This window comes from Nomascus leucogenys, chromosome 15 (assembly GCF_006542625.1).
Source record: "Nomascus leucogenys isolate Asia chromosome 15, Asia_NLE_v1, whole genome shotgun sequence".
In the NCBI taxonomy this organism is placed as follows: Eukaryota; Metazoa; Chordata; class Mammalia; order Primates; family Hylobatidae; genus Nomascus; species Nomascus leucogenys.
Genome location: NC_044395.1, coordinates 16005542 through 16023709, shown reverse-complemented (window position 1 = coordinate 16023709; position 18168 = coordinate 16005542). Strand labels below are relative to the sequence as shown.

At 45.8% G+C, this 18168-nt stretch overlaps 1 protein-coding gene across 3 annotated transcripts in view; it reads right to left on the bottom strand.

The window, feature by feature from the left end:
- The window catches only part of DDX6 (DEAD-box helicase 6), a 45652-nt gene extending 33942 nt beyond the window's left edge, over nt 1–11710 (bottom strand). The window contains exons 1-2 of one of the 3 annotated variants that reach the window (XM_003253252.3): nt 10929–11710; nt 5141–5607 (exon numbers count right to left, since the gene is read on the bottom strand). In XM_003253252.3, the coding sequence (XP_003253300.1) occupies nt 5141–5340 (200 nt within the window). In that variant the 5' untranslated portion in view covers nt 5341–5607; nt 10929–11710. Of the gene's footprint in view, nt 1–5140; nt 5608–10685; nt 10801–10928 lie in introns of those variants that run through there. The other 2 variants (XM_030829297.1, XM_004090543.2) reach the window with 2 other exon arrangements.
- Between the last annotated feature and the right edge of the window lie 6458 nt (nt 11711–18168).

Here is an 18168-nt window from a genome sequence, read left to right as displayed (position 1 = left end):
AAAGATGATTCATCTCAATTATAATTGAGTTTTAAAAAGCACAGTAAGTTTAATATATTCCATTTAATATATCTAACAAGATAATTAAGCAACTTTAGAAAAAGTGTTCTTATAGAGAATCTCAGGAGGATAAAAAAATCAAGAACAGAAGGGATTAAGGCATCCATCCTCTTAAGCAATATTGTATACAGCGTAACTGTTGTCAAAAGGTGTTTTGTTTGACCTACACAGCGTGTTTTAATTTAAATGAGTTTAAATTAGTTCTCAACATTCAAAAACTGTAAGATTTTATGTATCTTTTTTTTTTTTTTTTTTTGAGATGGAGTCTTGCTCTGTCGCCCAGGCTGGAGTGCAGTGGCGCAATCTCGGCTCACTGCAAGCTCCGCCTCCTGGGTTCACGCCATTCTCCTGCCTCAGCCTCTCCGAGTAGCTGGGACTACAGGCTCCCACCACCACGCCCGACTAATTTTTTTGTATTTTTAGTAGAGACGGGGTTTCACCGTGGTCTCGATCTCCTGACCTCGTGATCCGCCCGCCTCAGCCTCCCAAAGTGCTGAGATTACAAGCGTGAGCCACTGCGCCCAGTCTGTTAAGATTTTATATATCTAACTCCTGGGCTCAAGCAATCCACCTGCCTCGGCCTCCCAAAGTGCTAGAATTACAGGTGTGAGCCACCATGGCCGGCTATTCTCATTTTTAAAATAGGTTAACAGGCCAGGCGTGATGGCTCACACCGGTAATCCCAGCACTTTGGGAGGCCGAGGCGGGCGGATCACTTGAGGTCAGGAGTTCGAGACCAGCCTGGCCAATATGGTGAAACCCCATCTCTACTAAAAATACAAAACTTAGCCAGGCATGGTGGAACACAAATGTAGTCCCAGCTACTCAGGAGGCTGAGGCAGGGGAATCACTTGAAGCTGGGAGGCGGACACTGCAGTGAGCCAAGCTCACAACACTGCACTCCAGCCTGAGTGACAGAGGGAGACTCTGTCTCAAAAATAAATAAGCTGGGCACCGTCGCTCACGCCTGTAATCCCAACACTTTGGGAGGCCGAGGCAAGCAGATCACCTGAGGTCAGGAGTTCGAGAGTAGCCTGGCCAATATGGTAAAACCCAGTCTCTACTAAAAATACAAAAATTAGCCAGGCATGGTGGCATGTGCCTGCAATCCCAGCTACTCAGGAGGCTGAGGCAGGAGAATCGCTTGAACCCGGGAGCCAAGATCCTGCAACAGAGCAAGACTCTGTCCCAAATAAATAAATAAAACAAAATAGGTTAACAGTTACATCAAATAATTGATGTAATGCACTCAGCACAGTGCCTGGCAAAATAATAGCACAGTATTAGCCAATGAGCATCTCTTAATCTTTTTTTTTTTTTTTAATTGGAAATGCTAGAAACCATGAAAGAGAATAAAAACAAGGAGAATATAAATAAACTCTCTTTTTGGCCAGGTAAAAACCTCAAGTAATAAATACTCAAAGCATCTAAAAAAAAAAAAAAAAAAGATCAGAGAACATCTGCAGACAAAGCATTTAACTGTGACATCTTTGAAAAAGTTTTCACTGCAGCTGTTCTTACATAACCAGAGTCCCCAAAACATCTCAAATGCTCCATTCATAGAAAAAAAGACCACTTATTTTACTTAAAACTAGGTCCTACATAATGCAAATACTCTAACATCGGTAACTTTTTGCTACCAATTCCAAGACTACTACTATACTAAAGCCTTTTTTTTTTTTTCTCTTTTCTGAGATGGAGTCTTGCTCTGTCACCCAGGCTAGAGTGCAGTGGCATCATCTCGGCTCACTGCAAACTCCACCTCCAGGGGTTCAAGCAATTCTCCTGCCTCAGCCTCCAGAGCAGCTGGGATTACAGCTGCCACCACACCCGGCTAATTTTTGTATTTTTAGTACAGACGGGGATTCAGGGTCTCGAACTCCTGACCTCGTGATCCTCCTGCCTTGGCCTCCTAAAGTGCTGGGATTATAGGCACGAGCCACTGCGCCCGGCCTACTAAAGCCTTTCATCTAAGCCTGTATCATCAAAGTTTCTGATTTAAAAATGTCAGTTTGACATACTGTCGAATTCAACAAAATAGTGAATAATAATGCATAAGATACAATGCAAAACCTGACCACAAGAAATTTATAATCTTATGAGATGAAAAAACTATTTAAAATGAGAAAGTAAGTGACAGAGGTTAAGTATTAGAAGCGTTCTGAGACACTTGATGGGATCTAGAGGACTTCATGGAAGAGAGGGCACACAAAATGAGATTTGAAGAACCGACAGAATTGAAAAGAAATCATTAATCGTAGGAAAACCAGAAAAGAAAAATCAAAACCCACTGTTGTCCCCAAATCAGAATTTCTTATTTTTTATTTTTTTGAGATGGGATCTTACCCTGTCACCCAGGCTTGAGTGCAGTGGTGCGATCACAGCTCACTGCAGCCTTCATTATTTGTAGAGACAGGGTCTTGCTATGTTGCCCAGGTTAGTCTCAAACTCCTGGCCTCAAGTGATCCTCCCACCTCAGCCTCCCAAAGTGATGGGAGGAACGGCATGAGCCATCATACCCAGCCCCAGAATTTTTTAAATAGAAAATATTCTCATAGGCCAGGTGCGGTGGCTCACGCCTGTAATCCCAGCACTCTGGGAGGCCAAGGCAGGCAGATCACCTGAGGTCAGGAATTCAAGGCTAGCCTGGCCAACATGATGAAATCTCATCTCTACTAAAAATACAAAAATTAGCCAGACGTGATGGTGGACACCTGTAATCCCAGCTACTTGGGAGGCAGTGGCAGGAAAATGGCTTGAATCCAGAAGGTGGAGGTTGCAGTGAGTCGAGATCACACCATTGTACTCCAGCCTGGGCAACAGAGTGAGTGAGAGTCCATTTCAAATAAATAAATTTTAAAAAGTCTGGGCGCAGTGGCTCACATGTGTAATCCCAGCACTGTGAGAGGTCGAGGTGGGCAGATCACTTGAGCTCAGGAGTTCCAGACCAGCCTGGGCAACATGACAAAACCCCGTCACTACTGGCGCATGCCAGTAGTCCCCACTATTTGTAGGGCTGAGGCAGGAGGATCACTTGAGCCTGGGAAGTTGAGGCTGCAGTGAGCCATGATCGTGCCACCATACTCCAGCCTGGGCAACAAGGTGAGACCCTGTCTCAAAAAAAAAAAGAAAGTTATAAAAAAAATTAAAAAGTCTAAATTTTGCTAACCTACTTACATTCTGTCAAGACAAACTACAACTGAAGTAGTATTCATTTCTATACCAATTAAAGCATTCACCTTAAAAATAACGGAATATACACTAATACCAATTCTCCCAAAGACCTAACCAATTCTGCTGAAAATTAGTTCTTAGAGGTCCTAGTGAACCACATACGGTAACTATATGACAGTCTGGTAGCTTGTATAAGCTATTTTTCTGTAGGAAGTGAAAAGATCTAGGTTGTAATAAAACATATACCTCAGTTCAGTAACCCAGTGTCAACATCTTATAAAGATTCCTAGGGTTAAATTATTTTATATGGCAAGTTTTTTTTTGAGACCGTGTTATTTCTCTGTTGCCCAGGCTGGAGTGCAGTGACACGATCTTGGCTCTCTGCAACCTCCACCTCCCGGGTTCAAGTGATTCTCCTGCCTCAGCCTCCTGAGTAGCTGGGATTACAGGCGCGTGCCATCACGCCCAGCTATATTTTTGTATTTTTAGTAAAGACAGGGTTTCACCATGTTGGTCAGGCTGGCCTCGAACTCTTGACCTCGTGATCTACCTGCCTCAGCCTCCCAAAGTGCTGGGATTACAGGCGTGAGCTACCACACCTGGCCTTTTTTTTTTTTTTGAGATGGAGTTTCGCTCTTGTTGCCCAGCCTGGAGTGCAATGGTGCAATCTCGGCTCACTGCAACCTCCGCCTCCCGGGTTCAAGTGCTCCTGCCTTAGCCTCCCGAGTAGCATTATAGGCATGTGCCACCATGCCCAGCTAATTTTGTACTTTTAGTAGAGACGGGGTTTATTTTTAGTAGAGACAAGGTTTCTCCATGTTTATCAGGCTGGTCTCGAACTCCCGACCTCAGGTGATCTGCCTGCCTTGGCCTCCCATTGTGTTTGGATTACAGGCCTGTGCCACCACACCCGGCCCTATATGGCAAGTTCTTAACAAAAGCCAAACATCAATCAGAGTCAAGTATCTTAAATGTTAATTTCCTATAACTGAATCTTTAAAGTGATGGTTACCATTCAAATACTGTAGTTTAAAGTATGCACTTAAAAGTAACAAATAGCCTACACACTTTCAGCTTTAAAAGAAAAATATCCTCTAGTAAGAGGAGGCTCTTCAATTTTAAGGTTAACGAAAGGTTTCTGAGACTGTTCAGAACTGTGTTCTGTGAGTTCAAAATTCTTAGTTCTCTTTTTATAAGTAAAAGGAGGAAAAAAATTTACATTTTTTTTTTTTTTTTTTGGGTAGAGACAGTCTCATTATGTTGCCTAGGCTAGTCTCAAACTCCTGGACTCAAGTGATCCTCCCACACTGGCCTCCCCAAAGTACAAGGATTACAGGCGTGAGTCACCTCAACCAGCCAACTTTTTTTTTTTTTGAAGTAAAAAAGCTAAGTTCCATAAGCTAAAAAAAGTTATGAGGAAATTTTCTGAGTGAATAATGCTTGGAGTTCAGAAGGCTGAGCAAGTCTTTAAAGACTCTAAAGACTCAGACTGAGTCTTTAAATTTAGTACGTAAAGTTGGCTTTATCTGCTGTTTAACAAGGGTAAGGTGCAGTCGTAAACACTAAAAAAACTATACTGACAAAAACAAGATGACTAATAATTTTATTCACCTATAACAAACTAAGCTAATAACTTTTACACTAATTATGAAAGCCAGAAATGTTTCCAAAAACCATTTATACAAAATTTGTGTGTATCATCTGACCTTAGGATGACTACTTGCTGAACAAATTATGGCACAAATACATTATTCTATTGCAAATACCTACTGGCCATAAAACAAAGTCATCTGTCCTCTATTTGGAATCAAAATGGTTAAATTAAGGCATAAGTATTAATAGTCAACACCAAAGTAACAAAAATCTTGGTTCCCCACGAGTGTTTATCATTTACTCTAACACTTACTTAATAGTGGTGGTCATACTCTGTGCTTGCTGCTGAGTGCCATTATTGATTGTGTTGGTGTTTTTCAGCTGGTTCATCTGTTGCTGTGTCTGTGTGCCCCCTCCTCCAGGGCCACCAGTGGGTTTCACAGGGCCTCTCAGCTGACCATTTTGACTGGACAGACCCATTATAACAGGGTTCTCTGTTCTGGCCGTGCTCATGCTGTTTTAGTTGCAAAGGTCTTTCAAACTTCAAAACTTTTGAAAGTCAGTAGAGAAACTGTAATAACAGTTTATTAGGCTCTCCAAAATGAAGAGATAAATATAAGTCTTGCTCAATAAATGAGTCCTTTATTGCAATGCAGGCAAGCACCTGTAAGTCTCTGAACGGTAAGCAGCAGTAACTTGCTCTCTTGCACGGAATCAACTTTTTATTTTTAAAAAGCCCTCTAACAAGCTTGAGTTATATCTGAATTCACTCACGTCAATCTGAAACAAACAAACAAAATTAAATTAGCAAACACAACAGAAAAACTTTGTTTCCTTTTTAAAAGAACCCCTTTAAAAGAACTCTCATCTTTTCTATTAAAGAATTAATAATACAGCTACACTTAGACCAAATCACGAGCCAAGCTAGGAAAGACACAACTTTGAACTATCTCAAAAACACAATGAGGCCAATCTCAAACATTTAAAATTGTTAATTCAAAGCAATCCAGAGAAGATTACGTAGAAAGAGACTAGTAAATTAGCACTACTTGTCAATGACAATCTCTTCTCTTCAGTTTCCTCCCCATGAATTCTCTAAGTCTCTGACATCTCTAAAAGTCAATGATTCATTATACTTAATTGCATTACAACTCACTGAAGTATCACACAATTTAAACAAGACAATTCATTAATTTTCTTCTACTTCTAATAGCAACCGAGAGTCCTTATAGATTTAAGTGAGCTTTTGACTTGAACTTCACACTTCCAGAAAAAAACACTTTTGTGCCCTTATGAATTTCAACTATTAAGCTTTCTGGGCTGGGTGTTGGTGGCTCAGGCCTGTAATCGCAGCACTTTGAGAGGCCAATGTGGGCGATCACTTGAGGTAAGGAGTTAGAGACCAGCCTGGACAACATAGCGAAACCCCATCTCTACTAAAAATACAAAATGTAGGCCGGGTGCGGTGGGTCATGCCTGTAATCCCAGCACTTTGGGAGGCCGAAGAGGATGGATCATGAGGTCAGGAGTTCAAGATCCGCCTGGCCAAGATGGTGAAACCCTGCCTCTACTAAAAATACAAAAATTAGCCAGGTGTGGTGGCGGACGTCTGTAATTCCAGCTACTCGGGAGGCTGAAGCAGAGAACTGCTTGAACCCAGGAGGCGGAGGCTGCAGTGAGCCAAGATTGTGCCACTGCACTCCAGCCTGAGCGACAGAGCCAGACTCCGTCTCAAAAACAAAAACAAACAAACAAGAAAAAAAAAATTTAGTTGGGCGTGGTGGTGCACACCTGTAATGGAGTCCCAGCTACTTGGGAGGCTGAAGCACGAGAATCGCTTGAACCTGGCAGACGGAGGCTGCAGTGAGCCAGGCGACAGAGACCTTGTCTCAAAAAACAACAAAAAACTTTATGAAGAAAAATATATTTTCTTTTTTCCTTTTCGTCCTTTAAAACAATAAATGAAGCAGTCAAGAGAATAGTGTATTTCTGCCATAATGTATCCAGCAAGTAATGATCCCAAGGACAGATGATATACACAAATTTGTATAAATGATTTCTTATTCTGAAATTGACAAAAACAAGATGACTCTAATAATTTTATTCATTTATAACAAACTTAGCTAATAACTATTCTACCTTTAAATAGAATTAAAAAAAAAAAAAACAAGAAAATTCCTGTTTAAAAACAAATCTGTGTCAGACTAAACACACTAGTAATTTTAAGAAAACTTTTCAAGACAGCATTAGGAGATACACCTAATGCTAAATGACGAGTTAATGGGTGCAGGAAATCAACATGGCACATGGATACATATGTAACAAACCTGCACATTGTGCACATGTACCCTTAAACCCTAAAGTATAATAATAAAAAAAAAAAAAAAAAAAAGAAAACTTTCCAAGAAACCCAGAGTAGTAAAGCTAATTAATACTTAAAAAAAAAAAAAAAAAAAACTGGTAGGATAGGCACGGTAGCTCACGCCTGTAATCACAACACTTTGGGAGGCCAAGGCTGGTGGATCACCTGAGGCCAGGAGTTCAAGACCACCTGACCAACATGGTGAAACTCCGTTCCACTAAAATACAAAAATTAACTGGGTGTGGTGGCCCTGTAATCTCAGCTACTTAGGAGGCTGAGGCAGAAGAATCACTTGAACCCAGGAGGTGGAGGCTGCAATGAGCCCAGATCACGCCATTGTACTCCAGCCTGGGCGACAAGAGCAAAACTCCGTTTAAAAAAAAAAAACCACAAAACTGGTCAACCTCATTTTAAAATTATCTCGTAAATGGAAATCTTACTTTTATTTTTTATTGTATTTTTTGAGACAGAGTCTTGCACTGTCGCCCGGGCTGGAGTGCAATGGCGCACTCTCAGTTCACTACAACCTCCACCTCCCGGGTTCAAGTGATTCTCCTGCCTCAGCCTCCTGAGTAGCTGGGATTACGGGCATGCGCCACCATGCCCAGCTAATTTTTGTATTTTTAGTAAAGACGGGGTTTCGACATGTTGGCCAGGCTGGTCTTGAACAACTGAGCTCAGGTGATCCACCCGCCTCGGCCTCCCAAAGTGCTGCGATTACAGGCATGAGCCACCGCGCCCGGCCACTTTTATTTATTATTATTTATTTATTTATTTATTTTTGATACGTAGTCTTTCTCTGTCACCCAGGCTGGAGTGCACTGGCGCGATCTCAGCTCACTGCAAGCTCTGCCTCCCGGGTTGAAACCATTCTCCTGCCTCAGCCTCCCAAGTAGCTGGGACTATAGGTGCCTGTCACCACACCCGGCTAATTTTTCGTATTTTTAGTAGAGACGGGGTTTCACCGTGTTAGCCAGGATGGTCTTGATCTCCTGACCTCGTGATCCACCTGCCTCGGCCTCCCAAAGTGCTGGGATTATAGGCGTGAGCCACCACGCCCGGCCTATTATTTTTGAGACAAAGTCTCACTCTGTTGCCCAGAGTGGAGTGCAGTGGCCTGATCTCAGCTCACTGCAATCTCCACCATGTGGGTTCAAGCGATTCTCATGCCTTAGCCTCCCAACTAGCTGGGACTACAGGCGCCCGCCACCACGCCCAGCTAATTTTTTGTATTTTTAGTAGAGACGGGGTTTCACCGTGTTAGCCAAGATGGTCTCGATCTCCTGACCTCGTGATCCGCCCGCCTCGGCCTCCCAAAGTTGCCCAGCCTATTATTTTCGAGACAAGAGTCTCACTCTGTTGCCCAGAGTGGAGTGCAGTGGCCCGATCTCAGCTCACTGCAACCTCCACCTCGCAGGTTCAAGCGATCCTCATGCCTTAGCCTCCCAAGTAGCTGGGTGGGATTATAGGTCTGGCTAACTTTTGTATTTTTCAGTAGAGATGGGGTGTTATCAAGTTGGCGAGGCTGGTCTTGGACTCCTGACCTCAAATGATCTGCCCGCCTTAGCCTCCGAAAGTGGTAGGATTACAGGCGAGAGCCACCGTGCCCGGCTGAAATCTTACTTTTAATTGTAGTTAATAAAAATATACAAAGACCCGAAAATAAAGCCCTACTCTGTTGGCTTTTGATTTAACCCCGTTACACTTTTTTTTTTTTTTTGAGGCGGAGTCTCGCTCTGTCGCCCAGGTTGGAGTGCAGTGGCACAATCTCGGCTCACTGCAACCGCCGCCTCCTGGGTTAAAACGATTCTCCTGTCTCAGCCTCCCGAGTAGTTAGGATTACAGGTGCCCGCCACCACGCGCAGCTAAATTTTTTCTATTTTTAGTAGAGATGGGGTTTTGCCATGTTGGCCAGGCTAGTATTGAACTGCTGACCTCAACTGATCCGCCTGTCTTGGCCTCCCAAAGTGCTGGGATTAAAGGCGTGAGCCACCGCTCCCAGCAACCCCGTTACATTTCTTACATAAAATACACTAGCTTACGAGTGCTGATTCTTTCTGCCATACACCAAGGCATGTGAAACTCAAAATTTTAAAGTCAACAGATCTCAACATTTATGAGAAAATGCTCCTTGATTATGCCTTCCTTTAAAAAAAAAATGAACAAATTGCTCACAAGCAAGTCCTGATTATCACATACACAAAGTTGTTTACTTCTAACTCTAACCTCTTAAGCAGATATAGTTAACAGCTACTTTCCTGTATTGACGGTTTTATATTATGATCAGCGATATCACGCAGTTCACACAGAGACTTAGCTGTTTGCAGAGCACTAAGAGGATGAAAAGGGCAACCTCTAAAGACCGAACGATATCATCACTACTGTCCATCATGCACAGTAAGACCTCCTATACCCTTAAATCCAAAATGAGACTATGTGATAACTGCTCCCTTCTTAAACTGAAACCTGCACTGCAGCTTTTTCTCAGAGAAAGAAATATTCCTCCTACCCCTTCCCAATTTAGATTTGCAAGTTATCTTTCTACATTTTCAAAAAAACAAAAAACAAAAACCAAGAAACGTAGACTAGTTGGGAGGAGCCCCTAGCGGAGTTAATTACAGCACTTCTCAGATCGTAGTTAGCAATTGACAGTTTCACACCCAAAATAGTATCGTCATCGCCAACAAGAGCTTTTGTTTGCAAATGCAGCGCAGTTTTTCTAAGCTTTGCCTGCAAGTTGGAGTGACTGGGTTTTATTCTGAAGGGAAAGGGGGGCTGTGGAAAAGAAAAGAGAGATACGGGAAAGAGACAAGTCAATGACTGGAGCCCCGTAACTGAAGGGAAATTTCTTGCCCCCCCCCCCCACCCCGCTCCACACCCCACGCCCCAAACACACACACTTCAAGTCAGCTCCCTCTGACCATAAACACAAAAGGTTGGGGCTCTGCAATCCTATCTGCGCAATATGAGCCGGCAACCAGCTCCATCAGTAGCAAACAATAGGGACTCTCCCAAGGAGGCCCCAAAGGGACCCTCCAACCCAGAAATCCCCCTCCTTTCCTCCAAGAGTCGGGGACTCCATAAACACCCTCTTGTTATTGACCTGCAAGGCCTACCGCAATCAAGCAGCGGCCGGTTTGCTTCTAAACGGAGCCCTCCAATACAGCATGTCCCTGCCGCCCCCTATAGGGCCGCCTCGTACCCTATAACCTCCACCATCATCCCCCTAAGTCCTTGCCGCCCCCTTCGGCCTCATATTCCCTCATCTTCGATAAAGCTCCTCCGAGTACTTAGCCTGTTCCTCCCGCCGACCCTGCCGCGCACCACATTCCTATATTGGCCTCCTCTCAGGCGCCCCCACCCCACACAGCTGCCGCCCGCCTTCCTCCCCAGGCCCGGCCAGGCCTTAGGCCTCCGCCCGAGAGTCCCCCAGAGCCGGCCCGGGGGGCTCCCCGCAGCTCCCACAGCACTGCTGACCTCGACCCCACCACCTCACCTCAAGCCTCGCGACTCAGACCCGTGTCCTACCAACGAGGCCACTCCCGCTCTGCACCCCCGGTCCTTTATTGTTGACTCGAAGCTCCCAAAATGGCGGACGCTCCTTCCTCCTCGGAAACCTCCGCCCGCCCCCACCCGGCCCTCTCGCTACTGCCTCCTCTCGCCCCCGCCCCCGCCCAGCTCCGAGGGGCGCGGAGGCCAGCGGCCCGCGCCGCCGGCTCCCCCGGCCTTCCAGCCCTACCTCCTCCGCTGCCCGCTCTCGTGGCGCCGCCGAAGTCGCCGCCTGGCTGAGCTAACTCGACTCCTCTGCCCCCTCCCTCGCTCGCCCGTTCGCCCGCCCGCCGCCTCCTCCCTCTTTCCCTGCCTCTCCGCATGGCGGCGACCGGGGCTCCTCCTCCACTCAAGATGGCGAAACCTTGGCCGCCGCGGCTACATTCGCCGCGGCGTCACTGCCTTGCCGGCCTGATGGTGAGAGGAAGCCGGGCCGCGAAAGCCTCCTGAGGAGAAATTGGGGGGCCCTTCTCTCACACCGACGAGAAAAGTTCGAGGGGGAAATACGAGTTCCCTTCTGAAGGGATAGGACGGCTGCTTTTCCACAGCCGCGACGTGATTGGGAAATGGTGGCTGGCAAGGGTAGCCCTGCTTTCGCCCCTCCAAAGTAAAAATCGGGAGTTGAGACCAGAGGAACATCTCTTTATTACATGACTAAGGATATGTTTTGAAAACTGGCCCCCGGGCGGCTACTCGGGGACAGGAAGCTGACCTGACTTCTGCTGGCCGGGGAGGCTGATGCTGGGCCTAAGGGGCCGCGTCCATCCAGGAAGGCGCGGAACTAGCGGCCCGGAGACGCCGGGCGCGTGTCTGAGTGTGGGGGCCGGAAGGGGAGCCGACGGGGCCCGGCGTCCGCACCAGGCAGGAGGGAGGACTCCAGAGAGCGCGCGGGGGGCGCGGTGGGGCGGGGTGGGCCTGTAGGGTGCGCCTGGCGGGGGGTAGGCTCTGAGCTTGAGGGTGCGCCTTGGGGGGCTGGTTGTGGGGGAAGGCACTGGGCTTGAGGGTGCGCCTGGGCGGGGGAAGGCTCCGGGCATGAGGGAGTGCCTGCGGGTGGTATGGGGGGGTACACTGAGCTTGAGGGTGCGCCCGAGGGGCTCTCATGTGAACGGCACCAGGCTTGAGGGCGCCCCTGCGGGGGGGGCAGAGGCACCGAGCTTGAGGGTGCGCCTCGGGGGTCTGCGGGGGGAAGGCACCGGACTTGAGCGTGCGCTGGGAGAGGACGGCGGGGGACCGGACTGTGAGGGCGTATCTTGGGGGACCTCTCGGGGAGGAACCGGGAGGTGAAGGCACAAGTGGGGGTGAGGCGGGGGCAGGGTCCGGGCTGTGAGAGTGCGACTGAGGGGGATTACTCCGGAGAGCACAGAGCTGAGGGCGTTGCGCAGGTGGAGTGGGGAGGCCTGGTGGAGAGGGTAGCAAACCGAGAGAGCGCACCGGGGTGATGGGGGGAGAAGCTGGACTGTAAGGTGAGGAGTTGGTAGGGCGCAACCGTCTTCTCCTGCCCTCGAAGGGCAAGACTCAAGAAAGTGGGGGCGAAGGAGGCCGGGCCCTCCACTAAACGGAGGGAAGCTAGTGAAGCGTGTTATAATAGAAATAGGAATTCAGTAAGGAAATGGAGAAACTTAAGGCAGAGGGTGACTCTCCTGCCTGACCCTCACTATAAATATATTTATGTATGTTCCCATAATTACTTTTCAGATCCCAATGTCTGTGTTTATCCTTGACAGAAATAATAGAACTGCTGTCTTCTTCCAAGTTAAACAAAACTTTGGAGCTAAACGCTAACTAGGTCAAGAGAAACAAAATCTGAGTCTCACCCAATTGAGAGACTGAATATACAAAGAATGGCCAAACCTACCCACGACCTCCTACCCATAACCTCTTCAGTAATCGGCCCAGAAGGGTCAGGACTTGATCTTTAACCGGCAGCTTCCCTATTTCTTGCCCTGCTTCCAGCTCTGGGCCAATCAGAGAAAGCCAAATGTGCTCCTCACACCAATCACGTAAGAAGCCCTGCTTCTAGTTAGCCCTCCTCCAACTTCCCGGTGCCAACAGCCTCCAATCAGAGCCAACCTGAAGTTTCTCCCTTTTTTCATTATATGTAAAGCTTTTCCACTCCCCTGCCTGCCTGAGTCTACTAAACCAAGTGATGGGTCGCGGCTGACTCTTGCCAGCTCTGAGTAAATAGCCTGTTCTCATTTGGTGGTCGTTATTTCCACACAGCCGGTGGGAAGGTGGTGGAGAATAGTGAAGACTATTCTTAAGGTTAAAAAGAAGGTTCGCCTTAAATTTTTTTTAAATTTTAAATTTACAGCATGGCGTCTCCTGCCCAGGTTTTAAAGTATCTACTAATGTAAGGAAATAACCCTGCACCTTGTGCCCATCCTAGAGAGAAAATGGTTTCTTAATAAAAAATGTATGAGGCCTTTTTTGCCCCAATATCTTCCCAAGCAGAGGAATGTGAAGGGGGGTTGGGCCAAGAAGTGAGTGGTAGGAAGAGAGGCCTACGGACTTAAAACAGGCCACTGCTTGGAGGGGTCTCTTTCCTAAACCACTGAAGAAATTGAACCAGGCAAAGGAAGGGGGTTCACACCCACAAATAAACTATAACCTACAAAAGGAGCCTGGGTTCACATCCACAAATAAATTATAACGTACACAAGGAGTCTGGTTGAGGTCACAAAACAAAAGCAAGGAGGCAACCAAAAGTAGAATATAAAATAGGTGCCCACTTCTCACCTAGGAACCCTTCCAGGGCTAAAACCTTCAAATATTCTGCTTTTAAAGTAGTCAGATACCCTCACAACTCATTTAGATCAGCCCTTCTCTGTTTTCAAGTGAGAAGCATAGATGGTTTAGAATTAAGCTATGAACTCTTGGATCTTTTCTTCCAAGTTTAGTGTTAGTGGTTGATAGGTCTAGTCCAACTATCTCAATACATTGTTTTCTCCCTATTTAAAACAGATTTGCAAGAATCATTTGTATGACACTTTAGGAATACAGATAAATTGTTTGCTAGTGCAAATAATATCCTTATATTTATAAAATATATGTGTACTTTTTAAAAAGTTATATGAATCCAATCCTCTGGCCTTTTAGTTAGTATTGAGTGTAATAGTTGTGGGTGATCTATAGTAAATATGGTTTCTGAAGGGTGTGCTATCATCCCTAATGAACTCACCTATTAATTGTGGTAAAGAGTTTCCCACTTGGGCTGGGCACGATGGCTCACGCCTGTAATCCCAGCATGTTGGGAGGCCGAGGCAGGTGGGTCGACTGAGGTCAGGAGTTAGACACCAGCCTAGCCAACGTGGTGAAACCCCGTCTCTACTAAAAAAAAAAAGAAAGAAAAAAAAATAGCTGGGCGTGGTGGCAGGTGCCTGTAATCCCAGCTACTTGGGAGGCTGAGGCAGGAGAATCCCTTGAACCCGGGGAGGGAGAGGTTGCAGTGAGCCAAGATCGTGCCATTGCACTCCAGCCTGGGCAACAAGAGCAAAACTCCGTCTCAAAAAAAAAAAAAAAAAAAAAAAAAAAAACAATGAAAAAAAAAGTTTCCCAACATGTATTAGCCGTTTTTATGTTGTCTGTAATCACCTTTGCGTCATCACCCCTCTTCAATTTCCTACTGGAATTCAATCACAGTAATGGGTTATCTCAGCAAATATTATTTACCAGTCTCACATCCTGACCTCATTTATTTACCTAAAAATAACCAGAATGAAAAAAAATCACAGATTAATTTACACTTAATTTCACTTTAACTTAAATTTAAAATATTTAGAATCCAGAATTCCTAGTAAGTGAACCTGGAATACGCAGACCTGTGATAATATCTTAAATACCCAAATGTTTTCAACTTGCTGAAATGGAGTTCACACTTTTAACATTCTGGGCTTATTTTTTTAAAAGGGACTATAATACTTTAACTCAAATTACAATCAAATGTGTTCATTACCTGGAAGAAAAAAGTTTTACCTATTTCATATCTTCAGTGAAATGATTATATCACATCTGGCTAAGCTTTACGGTTTGTTATTTGCCCTCTTTCAAGTGATTTGCAGTATAATACTTTGATTTTCCAAAATTTCAACATACAAAGTTATTTTCCAAATATGCTCAAGCAACATCTGATCGTCACCAGCAAGACTAAAGGCTAATATGCCCAAGGAGCCAAGTCCTGTTTTCTTGGGACTTCATAGCAGGTAAAAATTGCCTTTTCAATTTATACACCTGAAGAAGGTGAAGCAGCATCAGTCACCGAGGGCTTAGTAGAGATGTCCTCAGAGAGGTGCACATACTGCGCTGAAGTTGATGCATACTAAGCAGGTGTGCTTAATCACTGAGAGATTACATCAGGCACATTTTGTTGGAATAGATGTTCCAACCCCTGAGTAAACTCAAATTGAAAAGTAGGAAAGTTGGCCAGCGCGGTGACTCACACCTGTAATCCCAGCACTTTGGGAGGCCAAGGTGGGCAGATCACCTGAGGTCAGAGGTTCGAGACCAGCCTGGCCAACATGGTGAAACCCCGTCTCTACTAAAAATACAAAAATTAGCCGGGTGTGGCAGCATGAACCTGTAATCTCAGCTACTCGGGAGGCTGAGGCGGAGAATTGCTTGAACCCAGGAGGCAGAGGTTGCAGTGAGCTGAGATTGCACCACTGCACTCCAACCTGGGTGACAGAGTAAGACTGTCTCAAAAAAAAAAAAAAAAAAGTGTAGGAAAGCAATAGTACAAACGAGGAGGGAAGTGGGTGAGTTAAACACGTTTTCCCCAAACTGCCAGGTTTAGTTTGCAGAATTTATATTCTCTTTCACAGATAACATAACCCCCATTCCCAGCGCACCACAACCAAGCTAGCTAGCTGGCTCAGCTCACGGTGTTCTTCGGCCACATCAGGACTCGGCATAGTATATGTTCTGGTCATCATCCAGAGAATTCTAGCTATTCATTTTGACTCTTCAGTTTCGCTAAGATGACTGCACGCCAGCAATTTTAACTTATTTATTAATTTGAAAATAATGTGTGGCTGGGCCAGGCACAGTGGCTCACACCTGTAATCCCAACACTTTGGGAGGCAGAGGCAGGCGGATCACGAGGTCAGGAGATCAAGACCAGCCTAACATGGTGAAACCCTGTCCCTACTAAAAATACAAAAAATTAGCCAGGCTTGGTGGCACACACCTGTAGTCCAAGCTACTAGGGAGGCTTAGGCAGGAGAATTGTTTGAATCCAGGAGGCGGAGGTTGCAGTGAGCCAAGATCACGCCACTGCACTTCAGCCTGGGCAACAGAACAAGACTCCATCTCAAAAAAAAAAAAAAAAAAAAAAGAAAAGAAAAAAGAAACAGAAAAGAAAATATGTGTGGCTGGAAGACACTGAAATCTGGAAAACACCTATTTAGTTATAAATTTACTTGGACTTACTGAGATCAAGAAAGAACTGACATTGTACTGATCTAAGATACCTTGTTCCCCTTGGGTATTTTCCAAGTTAGTTCAGGGGCAGTTGCCGAGGAATAACACTGATGGGGGTTCACACTCTGACGATCTTGCTGAACTGCCTGATGTTGGTTTGTGTAATCTGCCCCCTTTGTACCGAAGAACCTGTGACAAGATTCTACTTCTGACAACCTTCTGTGCAGGAGTAGCGACAGGAGTCTGAACAATCATAAGTGTCCAGCCCTGGTTTCCTGCCACTAGTCAATCTGCACAGACTTTTATTGATTCTTGAAAATACAACTGTGATTGTAGGTTGGGACCCTGGGAATGTAATTTATAGCTAAAGAATGGGCAATCTCTTCTGTCCTGAGTGCCGTGGTTGGATTGTGTAACATCTGTGGCTACCAGGACAAGGAAGGAACAAAGGAAGACAAAAGTATTTCAGTGCAGAGATCTTCTCAGTGACCCTCCTTGCTCTTCATCTGCCTGATGAATTTTAAAGACTACTTTTTATCATATCTCCACACCCTAAACTACCCCCTCAGTGGCTCCCAGTTTCCTTTTACTACGTCAAGTCTACACTCCATAGACCGACTGAGACTGCCAATATGCCTACCCAGTCTGATTTCCTACTCTTCCTCCCCCTGTACATTTGCTGCTCTGGTCTCCTGAGAGGTTACATTCCCTCACCTCTGATTGTTTCCCTTAGAAACCCTCTCATCTCCTTTCCTCTGGGTCTATCTAAATCTCATTCAGAATCCTAGATATATTACCACAAGCCCCTATCCTCCTATCTTTCCCATTCCTTTGCTCCTGTGCAACCAGGGCTCAGGCTCTGGAGTCAGACAGATTTAGGTTCATAATCCCAGTTCTGCCACTTATTAACCATTACCCCATAAACATGGAAACATTTCTCAACTCAGTTTTGTTTTTTTTTTGTTTTTGTTTTTTTTTGAGATGGAGTCTCGCGCTGTTGCCCAGGCTGGAGTGCAGTGGTGTGATCTCGGCTCACTGCAACTTCTGCCTCCCAGGTTCTAGTAATTCTCCTGCCTCAGCCTCCCGAGTAGCTGGGACTACAGGTGTGTGCCACCACACCCGGCTAATTTTTGTATTTTTAGTAGAGATGGTGTTTCACCATTTAGACCAAGCTGGTCTCAAACTCCTGACCTCAAATGATCCACCCTCCTCGGCTTCCCAAAGTGCTAGGATTACAGGCATGAGCTGCTGCGCCTGGCCATTTCTTAACTTCTGAACCTCAATTTTCCCATTTATAAAATGGGTAAAAAGTGGCCAGCACGTGGGTCAGGACTGTAATCTCAGCACTTTGGAGGCCCAGGCAGAAGAATCGCTTGCGACCAGGAGTTCAAGGTCAGCCTGGGCAACATATTGACATCCTGCCTCTACAAAAAATAAGATGGGCAGGGTGGTGTGCACCTATTGTCCTAGCTATTCAGGAGGCTGAGGTAGGAGAATTGCTTGAGCCCAGGAGTTCAAGGCTGCAGTGAGTTATGATTGTGCTACTGCACTCCAGCCTGGGCGACAGACAGAAACTCTGTCTCTACAAAAAATAAAACAATAAAGTGGGTGGCCAGGCGCGGTGGCTCACGCCTGTAATCCCAGCACTTTGGGAGGCCGAGGCGGGCGGATCACGAGGTCAGATGATCGAGACCATCCTGGCTAACACGGTGAAACCCCATCTCTACTAAAAATACGAAAAATTAGCCAAGCATGGTGGCGGGCGCCTGTAGTCCCAGCTACTCAGGAGGCTGAGGCGGGAGAATGGCGTGAACCCTGGAGGCGGAGCTTGCAGTGAGCCGAGATGGCACCACTGCACTCCAGCCTGGGCGACAGAGCGAGACCTCTGCCTCAGGAAAAAAAACAAAACAAAACAATAAAGTGGGTAAGATGGGGATAATAGGACCTGGAGTGTCATGAGGGTAAGTGAATGAAATAAATCACTTATTTTAGTAGTTGGCAAATGGCACTCAAAA